The sequence below is a fragment of the Anabas testudineus genome, chromosome 8 (genome assembly GCF_900324465.2).
Source record: "Anabas testudineus chromosome 8, fAnaTes1.2, whole genome shotgun sequence".
NCBI lineage: Eukaryota > Metazoa > Chordata > Actinopteri > Anabantiformes > Anabantidae > Anabas > Anabas testudineus.
Window position 1 is genome coordinate 2,174,652 of NC_046617.1, and position 19,561 is coordinate 2,194,212.

A 19,561-nucleotide genomic window follows, 5' to 3' on the forward strand; every position below is an offset into this window, starting at 1 on the left:
GTTTCTTTTTAGGTTTTTTTGTTTAAAGGATTGTGTGTGTGTGTGTGTGTGTGTGTGTGTGTGTGTGTGTGTGTGTGTGTGTGTGTGTGTGTGTGTGTGCTGTAGGCCGGAAAAGAAGCCTGGGAGTCGGCCACAGTAACCTCTGTCTGACGGAGACTGCTGTCTGGGTGTGTTTTTTGGGGAGGTGGTGGTGGTGGGGGAGTTTATGGCACCCCGTCTGTAAGGATGCATCTGAGAGAGAGACAAAGGGAGGTCGGACAGGAGACAACAGACACACACACACACACACAACTGCCGCAAAAATCCCCCCATAGAGCCAAACGGCAACAAAACCATAAAACTCCCGAAGCTGAAAAGAAGAGGAGGAGGAGGAGGAAGGAGACTCTTCCTCTGTTCTCCGCTGCTCCATCACAAAAGTAGCAGAAAATAAAAGCGAGCACAATCCCACCACTGTCCGTGTGTCGCCTCTACGTTCCCCTACATCCCAGTTTTCCATCACCCCCACCTCCATCAAGTCTACCATCTAGAAGCTGCTCCTCTAATATTTCCTCTCTGTGGGTCTTTTCTCGCTCTCTCTCCTCTTTCTGTCTCCGTGTTTGCTTTACAGCCGTTTAGTTCTTAACCTTCAGAAATTTATACGCTATAAACTTTTATTGCCGTCATATTCTTTTATTGCGCCGCACCGCGTCGAATCCTCTCCCTCGCTCTCTCCTCCTCTTCTCCTTTGCTCCGTCTTCTTCTCTGCTCCTTTTACGACAGTCGGCGGCGGCTTCTTCCAGCCCTGCATCCCTCTTATCACTCACCCACCGCCTCCACTGTATTTTTTTTTCTTAACCCGTGAGCTGGAGACCCCCTGTGCGTGCAGCACATCCTGCTCCTCTCGTGCTGTTTGTTTCCGTGTTTGAAAATAGGAAGCGTGCAAAACATCTGACGTGAGAGAGAAGAAGAGGAGGAGAGAAGGCTGCTGGAGCTTTACTGGCCCAAAGGGAGAAATAGGATCAGACTTTTTGAGAGCAGTAAAAAATAAAACACATGAAACCAACCCTGACGGACGGTTCTGACCGGCGGTGTCCGTTTGTGGTTTTACAGTTACAGTAGAAATAAGTGCAGGGAGCCACCAGGCCTCTGGCTCACTCACAGATCTGTGGCTTTGGAACACAGCTACTGTGAATGCAGATGGTTGGGAAGCGTTTGGAAAAGGCGCAGCGACGGGCTGTGTACGTGCCGCTGACTGTAAAGTGAAGGGCCAACAGGGGCCAAACTAATCATTTACTGTTCCAAAGGTAGGAGAAGCTGAAATCTTAACTTGAAGCTCCAGACAAGTAGCTAAAAAAAAAAATTTCTTAAGTTCTTTTTGTTTGTTTCTAGCGCACAGTTGTTATTATTGTTATATAACAATTATTATTATTTGTATTATTCGTTTACTTTTTTTATGTTCAAAATAACCTAATTTAATTTAATTTAATTTAATTTAATTAATTTTTCTTTATTTAAAAAAAATATTGACCAAAGAACACAATCAAGGTCCACTTACAAACTCTGGAAATAAGCTTTTAGCTGCATCTTACTGGCTTCCTTCAGTTCTGTTTGACAAAAAGAGCTGTGACTTCAGGTTTTAACTCATGCATTGTTTTTAGTTTTTATTTATTTATTTTTATATAACATGTAGCTTTAAAAAAACAAATGCTGTTTTTGTTTCTTTACAGATTTTCAGTTAAAGCCTATTATTTCTGTCTAGATTCAGAGGGCGCTGCCACACATGCACCCAGTGTGTGTGTGTGTGTTTATTTCTGTTTCATCCTATTAGCTATATTCTGTCTACCCACCATACATTCCCGATCATGTGCACTATTACCTGATGTCAGTGTAATTTCTCCCTCCCAGTCAGAGGCAGCTGTAACATGTGCACATACAGTTATCATTCCTACATTTGATGTTATTATTATTCTGATGTTTTTTTTTCTCTCCTGTCAGTCAGAAGCAGCTGTACCATGTGCAAAGCAGGCAGCAGCATTTGACTTCCCATCCAACTGTTAATGACTCCAGAATGGCTGATGTGATCTGATCCATGCAGCCGTTTGTATCAACGGGACCATAACTCTCTTTGAGCAAATGCATGAATATGAGTGATATTCTGTGCTTCTTGATGAATTATAGAAGCTGCGGCGTGTAAAACAGCACAGTGTGGAGGACAGGGTAGAGCTGTCCTGGGCCTGCTGCACTCTAACATCCACCCAGAGTGTGTCAGTGAAGACACTTATTATCTCTAGCCTCTGTTTTAATATGAGAGGATAAAGTGAAGACATATTGGATTGGGCACGTTCGCCTGGGTTGAAATATGAATTTTGCCAGCAGCAGCAGCAGCAGCAGCACGTGGTTTGTCTTGTGCAGCCTATTTAGTTTCTGAAAATATCACTGAAATTATGAGATCTGCGCCTACTTTATCTGCACATGCTAAATCACTGCACAATGAGCCAATCTGGATATTTCCATTGCCTCGCTGCCTTCCACTGAGATGCCCAATGAGAAGAGGGAGGATGGTGTGGGAGCAGGGTGCAATAGGATGTGTGCTGGCGTTGTGGGTGACAAACCACCTCCAACGACCTACTCCAGACCAGCGAGAGGCGCATGACAAGAAACAGACTGCACAGAAATTGAATTTATCCTCATCTGCTGCAGGATCCAGATTATACTGCATACAGACATTAATCCACTTTGATTTTACTATGAGACCAGTAACATATAGATCATTAAAGCAGGACGAGGCCGACTTGACTTGACTGTGACATCTTTTTGTGGATGGATAAAAGAGAGAAGGTTTGTGCAGCTAGAACCTACAGCTGTCTTGCAAAATGTGGAACTGTTACTGCCTCTGTCTTCAGCCATAACAACCAAACTGCTGCTACTGTACATTTGACCACCACGTCTCTCTGGTGTTTCTCTGTCTCCTACAACTGCACCTCTAAAACCTGATGTGTGCTCCTGTGTGGGTCTTCAGTTTGCAGCATTTTTTTAAGATTCACTGTGATATGCACGCACACATACACACACACACACACACACACACACATAAACACGCACAGTGGGGGGGACACGGCTTATAGTTATTGTCTGTCCCTGATACAGCAGGCAGAGGCTGGATGAAAGTCTGCAGTAGAACACAGGGCTTCTGGATTTAATGAAGCTCCGACCCTGCTAGACCTTAGAAAAGTATCACAATCATCCTCCCCGCGTCCACAGATGGTTTATGGGATGGCTTTGTTGGGGCCTGAGCCTAAATCTGCCTAAATCCTGTGGCCTCATTGGTTGGGTCCAGCACAGCAGGGTGAAGGGGAGAGGCTGTGCTAAGACTTTGTTTACCATCACATTTCTGCTGCTTTATACAAAGGCGGTTTTTCACCGCTGCAGCTTGTTGGTGCTGCTTGTTTGGTACTACTGGTACTGCTAACATGTGCACTGAATAAAATAATACAAAACTGCACACCTCCCATTTAGCATCTAGAAGCATTACAAAATAAATGAATGAATGATTTCTAATGTGTTGTCAAACTTTTATGGAGCCTAGTCATGAGAAGAGAGCTGAAGCTACTATGAAATGTTTACTAATGTTTAACTAATACTTAGTGTCTCAACAGTTAATAAACTAAATTGCACTAAAGAATAATTGTGAGACTATATATATATTCTATAATTGTATATACTATAACTATAACTCTTTTGATTATGCATTCAGAAAGTTAATAAATGACAGCATAACATCACATTCCATATAAAACCATATCACCACACTGTTTCATATAACATATAAAGTTTTGTGATAGTAACAAATTTCTGAACTATTTTAAACAGACGTCTAAATGACGCGTAAAGGCTACGTGTGTGTTAATAGTTTCGTCAGAACACACTGGAGCTTTTATGTGCGTCCCCATATTCATTAAGCAGTCACCAAGCGGGTTTCCATCCAAACGACGCGCAGCATTTAACCACATGTGGAAAGGGATAGTGAAAGTTTCCATCCACTGATAATCTGCTGTTTATTTATTTAATTGTTTGGTTGTCGAGGTAAACAGTTGTAAGTACTAATTTTCCATTATGGGAGAAAAGGGGTGCAACAAAATTAGAAAATTAAAAAGTAACCCACCAATCAGATCTCAAAAGGTGAAAGAAATGTAGGAAACATGGCGGAACTTGCATTTAAATTTGGTTCTTGTGATTATTTGAGAATCTGTTTTGTGTTTTCTGTGTTTTCGGGATTTTTACATGTAAAACAAAATGCGCGTTAAGTCGGGAAAGCGGAATCCACCTAGTGACTCTATGTAATTGTTAATACGCGTTTTATAATAGATGATTGGGATGTACAACAACATTATAATGTGTTATAAGCTATTTGTAAAAGGCAGATTGTTGCTGTTCATCTTTACGGGGATCTTGTTGTGAGTTGTCACAGGTATTATTATCCATTATAATAGTAATAGTAGCATGCTACTAACATGAATTGCTTCATTCTAATGACATGTTCCTGCACTGTCACTTCAAAATGCATCAGTTCCAGCTTGGCAACAAGGCCAGGGCTACTACTGGGCACAGGGGTGTCCAGGTCATGTCCTCTGTGGGATTTCTGGAATTAACACACAGTAGTAGTAGAAGGCAATTTTTTTTTTTTTTTTTTTTTTTTTTTTTTTAAATGATTGATTTCAGGGAAAGAAAATAAAACAATGACAGTGATGACACCTCTGTGAGTAAAGTTTAATAAGTGTGATGTGATTACAAAATAAATAAATAAACGAACATCAAACAATTTTGCAAGACTTTGGTGGTAAAAGGGGGTGGGGGAACTATGATCACAAATCCTGAATCCTAAATCCTGCTTCCAACCACAACTGTGGCAATAAACAATAGTTAATTTAAATAGTAAACATGTATAAATTATAAAACGTTAGGAGCTCCTAGATCAGCTTTTAGTTTGAAAGGCACTACTTTAAACTCGCCTGAGTAGAGACTGAAAGACAACTTTTACTACCTGTCCCACTACAACTTTATTATAGCTGCATTATTACAATTGTTTCTACATGATGGGAGACGCCGGAGAGGAAAATCGAGATCCTGCTGCCCTCATCAGACTCCGAGTCTATCGGAGTCATTCGTTGCAGAGACAAACACAGGAACCACAGCGGTTTCACAAGCTCCTAATGGACGGATGACGACTCTTCTAATGAATGCACTCATCGTGTGTGTGTGTGTTCGTGTGGGTGTGTGTGTGTATGTGTGTGCGGGTGGGGTGTGGGGGGTGTTTATGGGTTTATGACAGTCTTTTGGTGTTGCAGCCAAACAGACGCCCCTCTCCTTTAAGCATCAGCGTACAAATGAAGAGACACATATTTTAAACACATGCTGGCTCGTCCGCTTCTTTCTCTCTCACCCCCACGCCCTCTCTCTCTGTCTCCTTTCTCTTCCCGCAGAGACCAAACTCAATCTGGAGAAGTATGAGGAGAGGAGACTGGAAGAGGAGCCGAGCTGCTGTCTCGCAGCTTTCCCACCGTGAACCTTTGGTGAAGGTGACCAGTTCATTTCTGGTCACACTTCTTGAATATCTCTCGGATGAACTCCTGTTAAAGTATCAATGAGAAACAACCAAGAACAGAGTGGATGACCTTACTGTAAAGTTTGTTCTTTAATAGGAATCCAGCATCAGCAGTGCCATCGCACAAAGAAAACAAGAGACAACAACACAGAAGAAAGAAGAGAGGATAAGCACACAAAGAAGGGACTGGAACATTTCACAACGAGGAGAGGATCAGAGTGACTGGAGCTCGCTTGCTTGTCAATAAAGTCTTTACTGTGGTCACATGGCTTCGATTTGTCTCATGAGAAAAAAAAAAATAAAGCTAAGGGAAAACAAAATGACTTCTACATCTGCGTCCATGTTCATCAGCAAAGGGGAAACTCCAGAAACTGCGTTCCTCTCGTCAGGAGAGTAAATACTGGGACAGGAAGCAGGAGATAATACAGGCAGAGGGCAGAAAAAAAACAACAGTCCATATATCAAATCAGAATTAGAATTTACATAGAAGAATTGCTTGGTCGTAATCAAACCGTTTCGACTTCTCTGTCCCAATACTTAGCGGCATTTTACTGTTCACCATCAAACAGGTCATAGACACAAAGAGCTCGTCGCACTAACATGAGAACAGATCATCCAGACAGTCGGCACCACAACATGGAAAACACAATCTATACAACATGACAGACCGACAGAACAAAAAGAAGAATCTATCACACAGTAAGATGCCATGTCCCAATAAGACAATAAGACAAACGATATTCAGCGTATTTAAATCATTCCAATAAGAAAAAACAAGGTTACTCACATTATATACAATAAATTAGAAATATTTCCTATCGTCAAACTTCTGTTTAGTCTTTTTTATTATTATTTTTCAACAAGCATTCCCCTCCAATAGACTGAACACACAAAGAGCTAAATGACGCAGTAGCGTCTTCAAAATGACGAGAGACTCGAGGCATGCGAAACCCATGTAAACATTTGTCCTCCCTCAGGACGATTGGATGCGGTGCGTCCAGAAGCTGCGGCGCATCTCTGGTTAAGACTTCGCAGAAGAGGCTCGCTGTCAAGCCCGTTCGCTCGGGCCTCTGTGTATGCGCCGGCGTGTGTGTTTGCGCGCGTACATTTGAGAGATTATGAGTCTAATTGTGACATTTTTGGTGCCTATGTGGTCTGCAAGTTCTAAAATCTGTGTGCTGTGTGCGCGCGCACACACACACACACACACACACACACACACACAGGACGTTGTAAACATTGTAAAGCCAATGTGTTGTTTATGATCCGTCCATAAAACTGCCACCGAACGCCATTTAACTACGCCAACACTTCACATAACGCCATGCCATAGTAGCAGGCCGGCTTTCTAACGCGGCCTCTTTAACACTCCCATCAATAAAACTCTGCATAAACTGAAGTCTAACACTCGGTGCTATTAAATGTAGAAACTATTGCTAAAACGCTGCGTTCTTTCTTTCGTTAGCGAATAAATCTCAGTTCTGTTTGTTGATATATTCTCATAATAAACCTTCTAGGAATGATATTTCCAGAACCAAAAATAGAATAAACTCTGAGTAGGAGTGTTATTTTTTAAACTATTGTTAACGTGTGAGCGCGTCAGGACATCATTTCTTCGTGTGGCGTTTGGGAGCCGCCAAGCTCAAGCTACGTATCTTTGTGTTTACTAGGATGAGAGAGAAGAAGGCTTCACAACAAGACGTGTGTGTGTGTATAAAAAATAGAGGTGACTCTTTCTTAAAATGCAAAGCAAGAACCCAGTTGAGCTAAACATGGCGACGGACTGTGCGGAGCGCACAGCAAAGCGCCGTGCGCACCGGAGACTGAAATAAAAATCCTTACATTAGAATCCTTACAGCATGAGCAGCTATGAAAGATCTTTACTGGCCGGTGTGACTGAGTAGAGTGTGTGTCGCCTCTGTAGGTGAGGTTGTTGAGAAGGTGTGGGGTCATGCAGGGTATGGTTTTAAGAAGAAGCTGGTCCACATGCATCGATGTGACGCGGATTCACCTTAAACCAAATGTCGACGACTGAAGTCTACTTTGCTTCAAAGACTGGTGGTCGTGGTGATTTGTGCCAGAGAAACCCTGCTAACTCTTGGCTCGTGTGACGGGGAGGGGGCGACTCTAGCAGATACAGGCAGCACATAAAGCATCCGGAGAAGGGAGGGGATGTACCATATCGACAGAGGCCTAATCGCATCCAAGGTTGCTGAGTCGGGTTAACACCTCTACCACCTCATCAGACCACCTCCTCCGTCAGGTATCTGCTCATTAGTTAGGCCGACAACCGGGAAACAAACGGCGGCTTGTTGTTTGTATCAAAAGCGACCATCGGGCGCTTTCTAATCAAAGTCTGTCAGCAATGAGAGAGAAGGGAAGAAGCAGCAGCAGGATAAACACCAATCTCTATCTCTCTCTCTTCCTCTGTGTGTGTGTGTGCGCGCGTGTGTGTTTGTGTGTGTGCATCCTCCTCCGCTTCTTCTGCTTATTAATGGCCACGTGAAACTCCGGTTTCAGCACCTTTACGCGCCTCCTGTGTCAGTCACAGAACGATAAATAACTAATAAAAGGAAGAGCGGTGCCTGAGAAGAAAAGAAAAAAAAATAAAATCCTCTCTGTGTCTGTTTGCCCCCATCTCCCACCTTTTCACCCCACACTGATGTGGCTAGGCGGCTTGCTGCTTTCCTCTGTTACATAGTGGAGCCTAATCTCAAAGCCTAATTAATAGCATAATATAAAACTATGAATACAATCAGAAGCTACCAGTTCATTAAACAAACAGTCCAATCAACAGTTCTGTGTGGATTCCACCCCAATGAAAGATGAGGAGGTCCAGGGGGAACTGATGCTGGTCTGTGGTTTCGTGGTCATCAGCCCCCATTAACACAAACTCGAAGGATTCCAAAGCTCCAACCTCGATCCATCCCACTGAACATCAGACGTCCATAAGACTTCCCTGTTAACATGGCGGTGTCCTCATCGTCTGTTAGCGATCAATAAACCAATCGATCACTTGTATAGATTGGTGTTATTGGGTTGAAGCTCACGTGGTAGTGCTTGAAGGTAAAAACAAATTAGAAACAGGATGCGTGTGAACAGTTTGCCGTTCTGGAAGCTGTACTTGATGTTGGGTGCGTGATGTGAGCGCGTGAGTGCCTGTGCGTCTTATTGTGTTTGCTCTCGCGCCACGGAACAGCTCCACTAGTCCTTGGGTTGGTCCTTGCTCTGTTTCTTCATTTTCATCCTGCGGTTCTGGAACCAGATCTTCACCTGTCTTTCTGTCAGGTTGAGCGCGCGCGCCACCTCATGCCGCCGATCTCGCGTGAGGTACATGTTGAACAGGAACTCCTTCTCCAGCTCCAGGGTCTGGTACTTCGTGTACGGGCATCGCTTCTTCCTGGAGGAGCGAGCGTGCAGCCAGTTGGCCGACGGGTCATCTGCAGGAAGAGAGAAGCAAAAAAGCAGTGATTATAAAACAAATGCACTTGCACTCTCCCCAACTCTCATTTTAATGTGTTTCCAAACATTCACACGACATCACCGACCTACACAGCTCTATAAGGCCAGAACAACACCTCTCCGTGCGTAAGTGTTGGAGCACCTTGTGCGCAAAAGCTTTCCAAGGTGGCACCTAAATTTGCTGTTGGCATTTTGGTGCGTAAAGCTTGTTTGACACTATGTAGATAACCTGCCTGCTCCATCCAAACCTCAGAGGCCGAATGGACAAATGTAAACTGAAATAAATATATTCAATTAATGGAAAGAATAAACTAGAAAACGGATACTAATACTTAAACAGCACGATTTAACGCTCGAGAAACTAGAAACAAAACAAAAAACAACACCAAAAAAACTTCAGAACCTGCTCTAATTGTTGGAGTAACACTGGTAATAATGTAAGAAAAAAATACCAAAAAACAAAAGCTGGAATTCAGATTCAGGAGTAGCTGTAGCTAGATTAAAGTTTGAGACCAAAAACGCGGGGAAAAATGTCCCCCAGCGCGATGACAGCAAGCACACAAAACCACATCATGGAAGATGTTTTACAGGCCTAATACTTCTTTTAGTCTGCGTGAGAATGATGGTATTATCACTGCAGATCAGCACATTGTCACTGCGTCACTTCTGATTGCTCTTAAATTAATAACAGCCAAGAAATTTATGGGCCTTGTGGGATTAGAGGAAAGTATTTCTGGTGTTCATCATTCGTCTTTTATTACGCGTAAATAGATTCATTTTAATACACTTCACAGAATCGTTAGGACCTTTTTTCAAAAGTACATACACTAAATAACCAGTAAAGGTTAGTTTTATTTACGCAAAGCTTTGGAATGTGCTACAGTCAGCGTACAGTGAGGAGTTAGAAGTGTTATGACGAAATACATTTCTGGTGACACCCCAGCTCCATTTTGGCACTTCAAGACTGCATCATGGTTCAGCGCGCATAAGAGCACGACAACAAAAATGGGAATGTGTTGTACAAATGTGTTTAAAACAGAAAACAGCAACGTTTGATCTGTTCATTTTGAATTCCTAATCTTTTCTTCAGAGTTTCCTTCTCATCGCTGTGTACTTCTTTCTTCTTGTTTACCAGGCTACCCTGACATCCCCACTAACCCCCAACACCATCTCCACCCCTCACCATTACCGCATCGTGTTTGAGCTGAGTTTGTGTGCTCTTCTCCTCAGCTGTGGCACCAAAGCTATTTAGGGGACAAGACTACCATAAAAAAAAAGAAGCTCTGCTCATTTTGTATTTCTTTCCCTTTCCAAGCTAACTTTTATTTACAAGCACTACTGTTTTTATCAGTTCAGTTTCCATTTCTACTGTGAAATACAGTGAGAAACACTGTCAGTGGACAGAGGTGTTGTGGTGGATTGCCACTTTTTTTATGTCTTCTAAATAAAACCTTTAACCAGCCATTCCATGTGGTTGGGCCAAGCAAGCCAAAACACAGATGAGCTGTGAGGATCAACCAAGACCTTACTGGAACTACTTTCCTTAAAGTAGCAGTTAATTTTATCAGTGACAGCACCTCTGTCGGCAGTACAGCTCCAAGTCTGGTACAAAACTCAAATGTGACTCCAAATTTAGATCCCAATCAGGATTTATTGGTTAGAAAAGTTATACTAAAGCCTTCATGAGGCAGTGGACGTCACACGTCAGATCTGCAGGGCAAGGGGATTTTCTGTTTCCGTAAAATGCAGCCACAGTTGTCTGGCCTAAAACAGCAGAAGGGAAGATCTTATCAGTCACAAGTCATGGGGAAAGCCTGAGCTTTAGCACCTTTTGACGCCAAACATTAAAATGTTACAATGTGTGTGTCCCTCCCTGAGGAGGCAGTCTGTTTCCTAACTGATGTTGGGTGGAGGCTTCGTCTGCCTTCAATTTCACTGGTAATATATTTACTACTGTGGCAATCATGCTTGCCAGTACACCAGGGCAATTCACACAAGTGCATATGACATTCACAACATTCTTTTTCCTCTGAGTTGTGAACAAAGAAAAGTTTTGTGTAGCACTGTGGGGAGGGTTTGACTAGATTTTCCTCTAAATGTAAATGCTTACCATGCTAATGTGCAGCTTTGATTTCTTATGGAAGATCATTTCCACTAGGAAGAGAAAAATATTTACAACAGTGAGCCAAATGTATTCTCTCTTTTTAAAACATTTTTTAAATTTCAGTTTATGATGATAAAATATTTTCATCTGTTCTTAGTTAAACTGAAAAAGTCCTAATTGTTTATTGTTTTCTCATAGTTAAACTGTCATTCCTAGCATTTCACATGTTTTTGTTTTGCTGCTTCTATAAGTCTTTTAAGCCAAAATGCAAAAGTTCTGGAAACCATGCTAGCTTGAGACTATAATCCACTCCTCCCACTCCTACTCATGTCTACTCCTTTACACTCCATCTATAGTACATCCTCACCATGTACATCTTCCCAGCTCAGAGCTTGCCAACCTGTAATTCAGCCATGTCCAGGTTTTCCAGCAGCTAATAATCCAATGAAACCATGATGTCAGAGGAGCAGTAGTGAAAAATAGCCATGAGATATTGGCCTTCTCTGACTGGTTAGAAGAGTGAGTCTCAAGGGATCTCTGCTCAGCTACTCAGACTGTTCAATTATTCTGGGTCTTTTTATAGCACCTCGCCACATTAAGATAGACTTTGAAGCATATTTCTGTTAAAATATTGGGGAGAAAGTTGTATTTTTGATGGAAAGACATTTCCATTAAAGCTGCAGTGTTTCCACTGGAGATTTCTTGGTGCTTTTCTTTCCCAGGAACAAACCTTCCCTGGGGTAAAAATCCCTTCAAAGGAATTGTGATTTGCATTACCACAGCAGGACCGAAGCCCTAGGAAGACTAAAAAATGTATCAAAAACAGAGGACTCTGGGGGCTAAATGCAACGCATGCAACTGCAGTGGCACCATTTTGAGGAAGGTTGGGGACCTTTTCTGCATGTCCTGCCTCATCTCCCATGTTTCCTGTCTGCTCCCTTATTACTGCTATCAAATAAAAGCAAAGTAAAGACCTGTGAGGGTTTTAGTTATGCTGTGTTGTTGTCCAAGCTATAAAGGAAGTTACATGATTTTGCTCTTGCTTACGATTTACTATCATCACTCCATCACTTCTGAAATCTCTTGGGAAAACCAGCAAAACCTACAAACAAACAAAAAAATAACCCTGTGTGTTTAAATATAATGCCAGGTGTGTAATGCTGCATGGTATTTATCCAATTTAGGTGCTGCAGGCCCCACTCTGAGAGTTTCTAGACATCCAGAAAATAATACACCCTGATGAGGGATAGCTCTGGAACTAAATTTAGACCCAGGTTTCTCTGGTGAAGACTGAGAAACAATTGTTCCTGGTCCAAGAAAAAAAAATTTCCCTGTAGTGGAAATACAACACATACCTACACTCGTGGCCAAAATTATTGGTACCCTTCTGTTATAGGAAGACAAAACCCACAAAAGTCTAAAAATAACAGGAAAGTCACAAAAGTAATTCTAAATGCAAATTTACTAAAAACTGACATAGCTTTTGAGTTGTGGTTCAGTAGATCTTAAAAAAAAACATGTCCCACATGTCCCTGTGGTCAAATTGTTAAACATCTTTTCTAGGGGTACCATCATTTTTGTCCAGGCTAGTTTCATTAGTTTGTTTTAAAAAAAAAAACTTCTGTTGAACCACAACTCAAAAGCAATGTCTGATTGACAAATTACAGCCAGACACTTTCTCATACTAGGTTTGGAGCCAGATTTTGGGGCTAAGATGGCTGCCAGTGATGTGCATTGCATCATCTAGCCTCTGTTCCTGCATGGATGTGACAGAAAATGTCCCCGTTATTCCCATCAGCTGAGTTAGTTAGCAGCCATCACCAGTAAATATGTCCTTAATACCTTCTGGAATCAATTTCCCCTCTACATGGCCAGCATGTAGAGAATCGATTTAATCTCAGAGCAAAATAATGCCCGGTAAAGAGGTGAAGAGAGGATGGAGGGTTGAGTGGGGATGTGCAGTGCTTTTGTCACATGGCAAAGTGGGTGCTTTGCATTCCCCGGGTGTATAATCATCTTCAGGACCATCTATTACCCTCGGAGCTGTGCCGCGTCCATGGCTGTCATCCAGGATGACAAACCGTTGAAGAGTTTGGGGGCAGGGGGGTGTTGAGATGTTGGCAGCGATGCTGGATGGTATGGATTCTTTTACTCCAGGGGTGGAAAGACAGTAAAGATGATGGCAGACAGATAAAAAAATATATAGATAGGGGTCAAAGCTTGTATAGTTTTAACTTGAATTCTCTTTCTATGCTACATCCATGTACCTACAAAGGCAACGTCTGACCTGGATGTCACATGGACAGGCACACGAATGTAAAGATTAATCCAGAATCCTCGTAAAGCTGCCTGCTGTAGCTATTGGCCCTGAGCATGATGTGTTCAATTGTTGGCCTATGTGCGTCTTTCCCTATGTGTGTGTGTCCACAGTGATGGATGATTGGTAACAGTGACCAAAACGGCTACAAGACTAACATCACATCCCCTGCCTTTCTCTCTTTTCTCTCCTTCTCCCTCCCATTGCAATTTCACCCTAATAGTTCCAGAAATTGACCTCTCATATATCCCAAAGGCACATTATTACATTTCTAGAAGTCGTATTTTATCCCCCACCCATCCATTCACCCTACCCCTTACACCCCATCTCACCCAGCCACCAAAAGCAACACACCAATTAATGGGGTTGTTCAGCCTGTGTTATAACTTCATAAACTTCGGGGGTAATAACTTTCTCGTCCTGCCCGTCAGCAGCAGCAGTGCCACAAAGACTTAAGTGTAATCTTGTAGTTTATTCTGGATGGCTGCCCAGCACCAGTAACACAAAGAGAATCTGTAGCTGAATGCTGGATTTAACGTGATGTTATATTTTTTTGAAAGGTACAATTCCAATGAAAGTGGCCATTTTGAATACCTGCAGAGGGAAACTTAGCCTAGTTCTGTACAGCTTTTGCTTGCCAAGAATCATATTGCACACACTTATGATTTACTAGATTTTCTACTATATATGCATCAGCGACAACTCAGTTTAAAAACTGAAGATTAGTAGTTCTCTGCTGGCCTCTTTAAAGCTCTCTCTCTCTACATCAAATTATAAATTTTGTAGAAAAATTTCAATTTTTATCATTGCCTCATAATAGGAATGTGTCCATCTTTGAGTTACCAACTTATTTGTCTTCAGAACTCCTGAAACACCAACTTTCTATCCAAAATTCATCCTCATTCATCCTTCAAGAACATAGCAATTTTTATTGCTAGAATTCCCGTCATACTAGCTACTAACAATTAACTAAAGTCAAGGACTTTAGATTTGGCCACTATTGAAAGCTACACTGTGAGTTACTAACTACAGCATATTCTAACTTGTTTAGTATGATTTTGTATATATTACACAAGATACTGTGCTAAAATACTTGAAGGTGGTTATAATAACCTTAACTATTAAGAGTCCTACTGATTTCTTTTTATGCTAATCTAGGCTAACTATCTGCTGGTTGTAGCTTCACATTTCACATATAGACACAAGAGTAAAAAATGGTAACAATTTGAATAAACCAGTCCTCCAACATAATAGACCATTGATGTCATTTGTCCCTACCCTTACATAGGACCCATAGAGGTTTTTGTTGAAAGAGCGCCACCATGACAGTAGGCCTCTGTTGTAATTGCACCCCTTTGGCTGGTGGCTGTTATTCCCAAATAGTAAAAAAGTTAGATTACAACTTTGCATACATAGTTTGGGTTTAGGTGCAAATACATATGGGTTAGGTTTCGGCACAATATAAACATTAGTTAGGTTTAGTAAAATTGACATGGTTTAGCTTAAAATAGTTGCTTCCTTAACATTACATGGTCTGATGTCACATACTTCACATCTTTGTGGTTTTACACTTGGGTCAAAGTCCTCCATTTTGTTGACCCAACCACCACCTCATCACCCACTTTCTCCAAGACTGTTGTGTTTGAATACTATATGAATATGTCATGTTTACTACAGCCACTGGATGTCACAAAGTTAATAGTCTTCTTTGGTCATATACTGCAGCTGTTACAATATATACAGTCAATACTTCACAGGAGGACTATCATCTGAATGTGTGAGGTGTCAAAGTATTACCTTAAAATTAAAGTAATACTTAAGTAGTATTATTGCCAAAAATGGAAATAGACAGTGTTAAAGAAGGTGAATGCTATTTAAAAAAAAAAAAAAAAGATACACATTTGTAGATATATAATGAAATATAACTTGCAATATTACAAGAGATGGCTTTTGAGAAAAGGGTTGTGCCACTGTGTCACTGCAACACAAAGTAATTCATCCATCCTACACAGCCAACTGAACTAGAAGCACTTTCCTGAAGGTGACCTTTTTCCTTTAGTTCAATATAAACTTTGTTTTTTTAGACAAAGTGACTCATAACCTGAGGTTACTCTCACCTACTCGTATTAAAGTCTGCATAGAAAAATTCATGCCAAATCAGCACTCATACTTTGTGGTATCCAAAATGGCTGCCATGTGAACAATAGAACTAGCCTTCAGTGGCTCCAGTACAGCTCCCCCTACCTGCAACGCCGATCCACTGCAGTGCACACACCACAAAACAAACCCCAAGAAAAACTGCTGATGTTGTAAAACGGATCAGATAGAAACGTTTATTCTATAAAGAAGACTGAGTTTTGCCCATTTGAACAGCCTGGCTCACAGTGCCACCCAGCCAGACTGGGATCCACAGTAATACTGGTGGAAAGTCTAATAATTCATACTGGAGGCTGCTGGGCTCCATCCAACCCTTAACCAGCTTTTTGCTCTGATGGATAGCACACTGAGATGCTGTAACAAGGGGTTACGTGCGTGTGTGTCTGAGGGAGAAGCAGAGAGAAATAACCAATGTGTCAGTGCAGCAGTAAAGTGTGTATATGAGCGTGTGTGGCGTTTGTAATTTGTATTTCTTCTTCTGAAAAGGCCAATATGGGGGTGGAGGCCCCCCTTTCCCCTCTCTCTCTTTCTGTCTCTGGTGAACACACAATTCACTATCAAACACGCTCAGACGCATGGATCAGACTCTTCTGGCAGGATTCTTTAATTTATCTGGCGGGAGTAGAGGAGGGAAACAGAGCCCGTTCACATCCAGCCTCAGTTAGAGAAAAAATATTTATACATAAGAAATCAAATTATAAAAAAAAAAATCAAATAAATATCTTTCCAGGGAGCGTTTTTTTTTTCTGTACCACCCAAAATAAGTCAAGAGGCTTTGAAAAAGAGCTTCACACTGAGCCAACCCCGCCAGCCCATGATGTTAAATGTTGTTAGTGCGCTAGAAAAACAGAACAAATGTTGTACTGGCCAAACCCTCGACGGCTTTACATCAAGATGATTGCAATGACATGACAGGTAAAATATTATTATTATTATTACAGAGTGAGCAGATAGAAAACTGCGATTCACATGCGACTATAACTTCAAAACCTCAGGGTCTCGTGTGAAATGTTATGGAGCAACAACGAATTATTTTAATAAAGTAAATATTTAATGCGCCGCATTTGCTCAACGTTTCCGTTTGCTTGAATAAATCATCCAGTGGACATTTAAATGGGTGTTTCTTTAGATTACAACAAATAGAAAAATACGTTTTTTACCGGATTTGCGTAAGAAAAATGAATATTCTAAGTGATTTCTTCACAAATCACATCTTCTCCGTGCATGGAGCAAATAACAATAAGTGTAATTATGTTGTCCTCCACCTATGCTCCCGTTCGTCTGCAGATTGAAGCGCCATCTGCAGCCGCTGTGGGATTTACATGATCCTTTATAGACTTAGCCAGTACAAGCATATATCTCATCCTGACTGTCCCCTCAGATGTGAGCCCCGCACAGCAGAGTTAGTCCATGCTGCAGGCTGAATTATGGGGCCCCTGCTCTATTGAGAACTAATCTAGCCTGCGAGCCGCCGGGTCAGTGATGGACGGCCTGACTCCTTTTATGATTTTTATGATTTTTAGAAGAAGCAGATGAAAATTCCAGCTGATAGACGGAGGCTTGGAGTGGGGATTGGGTACAATAAGAGCCTTATTATTATGTTTACAAGTCGGTGCTCCAGAAAACTGACGCTCAAAATGGATAATTGAACAGAAATGTGACTCTCTGCGAGACACACGCACGCGTCCATGTGTCTAAAAAGAGCGATGATGTAAAATTGTTGACTAGAGAATCTGGAGAATTCATATCAAAGCAAAGCAAGAAAAACACAGTTAGGCTTTTGTGTCTCACTGGCCTCCCAGAAGCGCAACATGATAGATTATGAGATGCTTTGACGTGTTGAGAGATAAATGCGTGTCCGGCACGCCGCGTAAAGCGCACTCATGCCTCTGCACTGAAGGTCGGTATTGATTGTTGATCAGTGCGTTAAAGCCCCGCAGTGAGCAGTAGGTTAAAAAACGGAAGGCGTATGGGTCCACACACGAGTTTGTAGCAGTGTGACTTGGCTTCTGCGAGATTTTCACTTTCATTTGAGACATCAGGCCTATCAGTCGGACTGGTTGTGCACTGACCTGACCCGAGGAGATTTAAAACGCAATGGAGCGCAGACAAAAAGACTGGAGGGACAGACTAGTTTACCACTAGTGCAAAGCGTAAGCCACCAAATAAACACATCAATACATTAAAAATAAAAGAGTATCTCACTGTGATGTTTCTTTCCAGTCCTTTATTTGTTCCCTGACTCAAAGCACCTGCTGCTGTGTCAACCCCCCTCCTACTTTAACAGTTTTCATCTTTAGAGATCCTGCATGTACAAGGCTGCTGTTTGTGCTGAACGGGGCTATTGGCAGGTAATGCAAACTAACAGCTCTGACTAATTCTAGTTTTTTACTTTCAAACTGATGGAGGCGCAGTAAAATACTAATAAATATATTATTTTTGGTGATAATCACTCTTTTTCATTTTTCTGTCACTGTTTTTAAAGTTGCTCATATCCATTTATCCTCCACATTTTTGGATTTACTGCTTCAAACAATCCGTTTCTACAGACGCCGGCTGCAAACATCAGGATGATAAGTGCTAAAGTTGGAGAGCAGGAGGTGGGGGGGCACTTTGGCTCTCCGGCTCTTTGTTCTTGTTTTATGGCGGCATTAAAAGCATTTACAATCTCCCTCTCTCTCCGCTCTCTCTCCCACTCCCGCGCGCTATTTCCTGCTTTAATAACTTACTTTGATCCAGGCCGTCCTTGTCCTCACTCCCTTCACAAATGTCCTTATTCTCGTCGAACCCTGCTCCCGGGATGGCGGCCGGATGGTGGCTCAGCTCGCGCGCAGCCGTGGATGTGGACTCCAGGATGTACGTGGTGGTCTCGTGGTGGTGCTGTCCGCCGATTTTGGGGACGAGCTCCCCGCCGAGATGTCCGAGCTGAGGCTCCAGTTTAACCTGCCCTGTCTGGCCCTGCCCAGGCACGGAGTCGGAGCAGCGCGGGGCGCATTCCAGCCATGAGCGTAGGTACCGTGTGTCCGCGGCGGGCACGTGCTGGGCTGGGATGTAAGGGTGGTATACAGTAGGGAGGCCGCTGGCACCGTGGTGCGGACTGAACGGGCTCCAGGACGACGAGAAGACCGGAGGTTTGGGCTGGAAGCTGCAGGATGGGTACGACTCGGGATGGGGATGCTCTGCGTGCGCAGCGCCGCCAGGCTGCCTTCCCCCCGTGGCTGCAGTCGAGCTCGAGCCGGAGTACTGGACGCTGGGAAAGCGAGCCGGGGTTGAGAGTTCATCGCTCTCGTGACTTATTATGGAGTCCACGTAATAGTTGCTCAAAGTCCCAGAAATGGACATTCTCGGACATTATCTGCGAAACGCCGCGAGTTCACTAAATGGAGAACAAGATGAGAAACATTACGAGATTTCCTCTCTTCCCCTCTCTCTATTTCTCTTCTCTTCTGTCCTTTGCTGGCTCTCCCCCTCCCTTCCTCTCTCTCTCTCTCTCTCTCTCTCTCTCGCTCTCTCTCCCTCTCTCTAGCCCCTTCCTTCCAAACAACTTGCTCACTATAGCGAAACAAAGTGCTATAGCCTACTGTCTCGGGGTGTGCGCGGGGTTTGTCGGGGTCGGGTCTGTGCGCCAGGCGCAAACTGATTGGCCAGACTTTTTCTTCGAGCCTGATAAAGCGTCAGTGGAGCGTAAATCAAACCTGCTCTCTCTCCCTGTCTGTGTCCCGCTCTCTCTCTCTCTCTCTCTCCTTCCCTTTCTCACTCTTTAATAGATTGCTCCTCTTCTAAATAAATGGTCTTGTTTATATGCAATATGCAAAATAAGCAGCTCGTCCGTATATCTAGTCTGTGTCTCTATGGCTGCTGTCAAACTAGAATTATATAAAACCGTTAAATTCCTTCTGGACAGTAAACATGAGATGCAGAGCTGAGACAATGGTTGACA

At 42.6% G+C, this 19,561-nt stretch overlaps 1 protein-coding gene across 1 annotated transcript; it reads right to left on the reverse strand.

The window, feature by feature from the left end:
- Positions 1-8,785: 8,785 nt before the first annotated feature.
- On the reverse strand, positions 8,786-18,963 carry hoxb9a (homeobox B9a). Its single transcript, XM_026356802.1, has 2 exons — positions 18,351-18,963; positions 8,786-9,021 (listed from the first exon to the last, which is right to left on the reverse strand). The coding sequence occupies exons 1-2, from the start codon at positions 18,961-18,963 to the stop codon at positions 8,786-8,788; spliced, it is 849 nt and encodes a 282-aa protein (XP_026212587.1).
- Between the last annotated feature and the right edge of the window lie 598 nt (positions 18,964-19,561).

Bases quoted from the DNA above. Each gene is read 5' to 3' on its own strand.
- hoxb9a (XM_026356802.1), bottom strand. From the start codon at position 18,963: ATGTCCATTTCTGGGACTTTGAGCAACTATTACGTGGACTCCATAATA. The intron at 9,022-18,350 runs GTAAGTTATTAA...CTCTTCCTGCAG, and splicing joins CAAGGACGGCCTGGATCAAA to ATGACCCGTCGGCCAACTGG.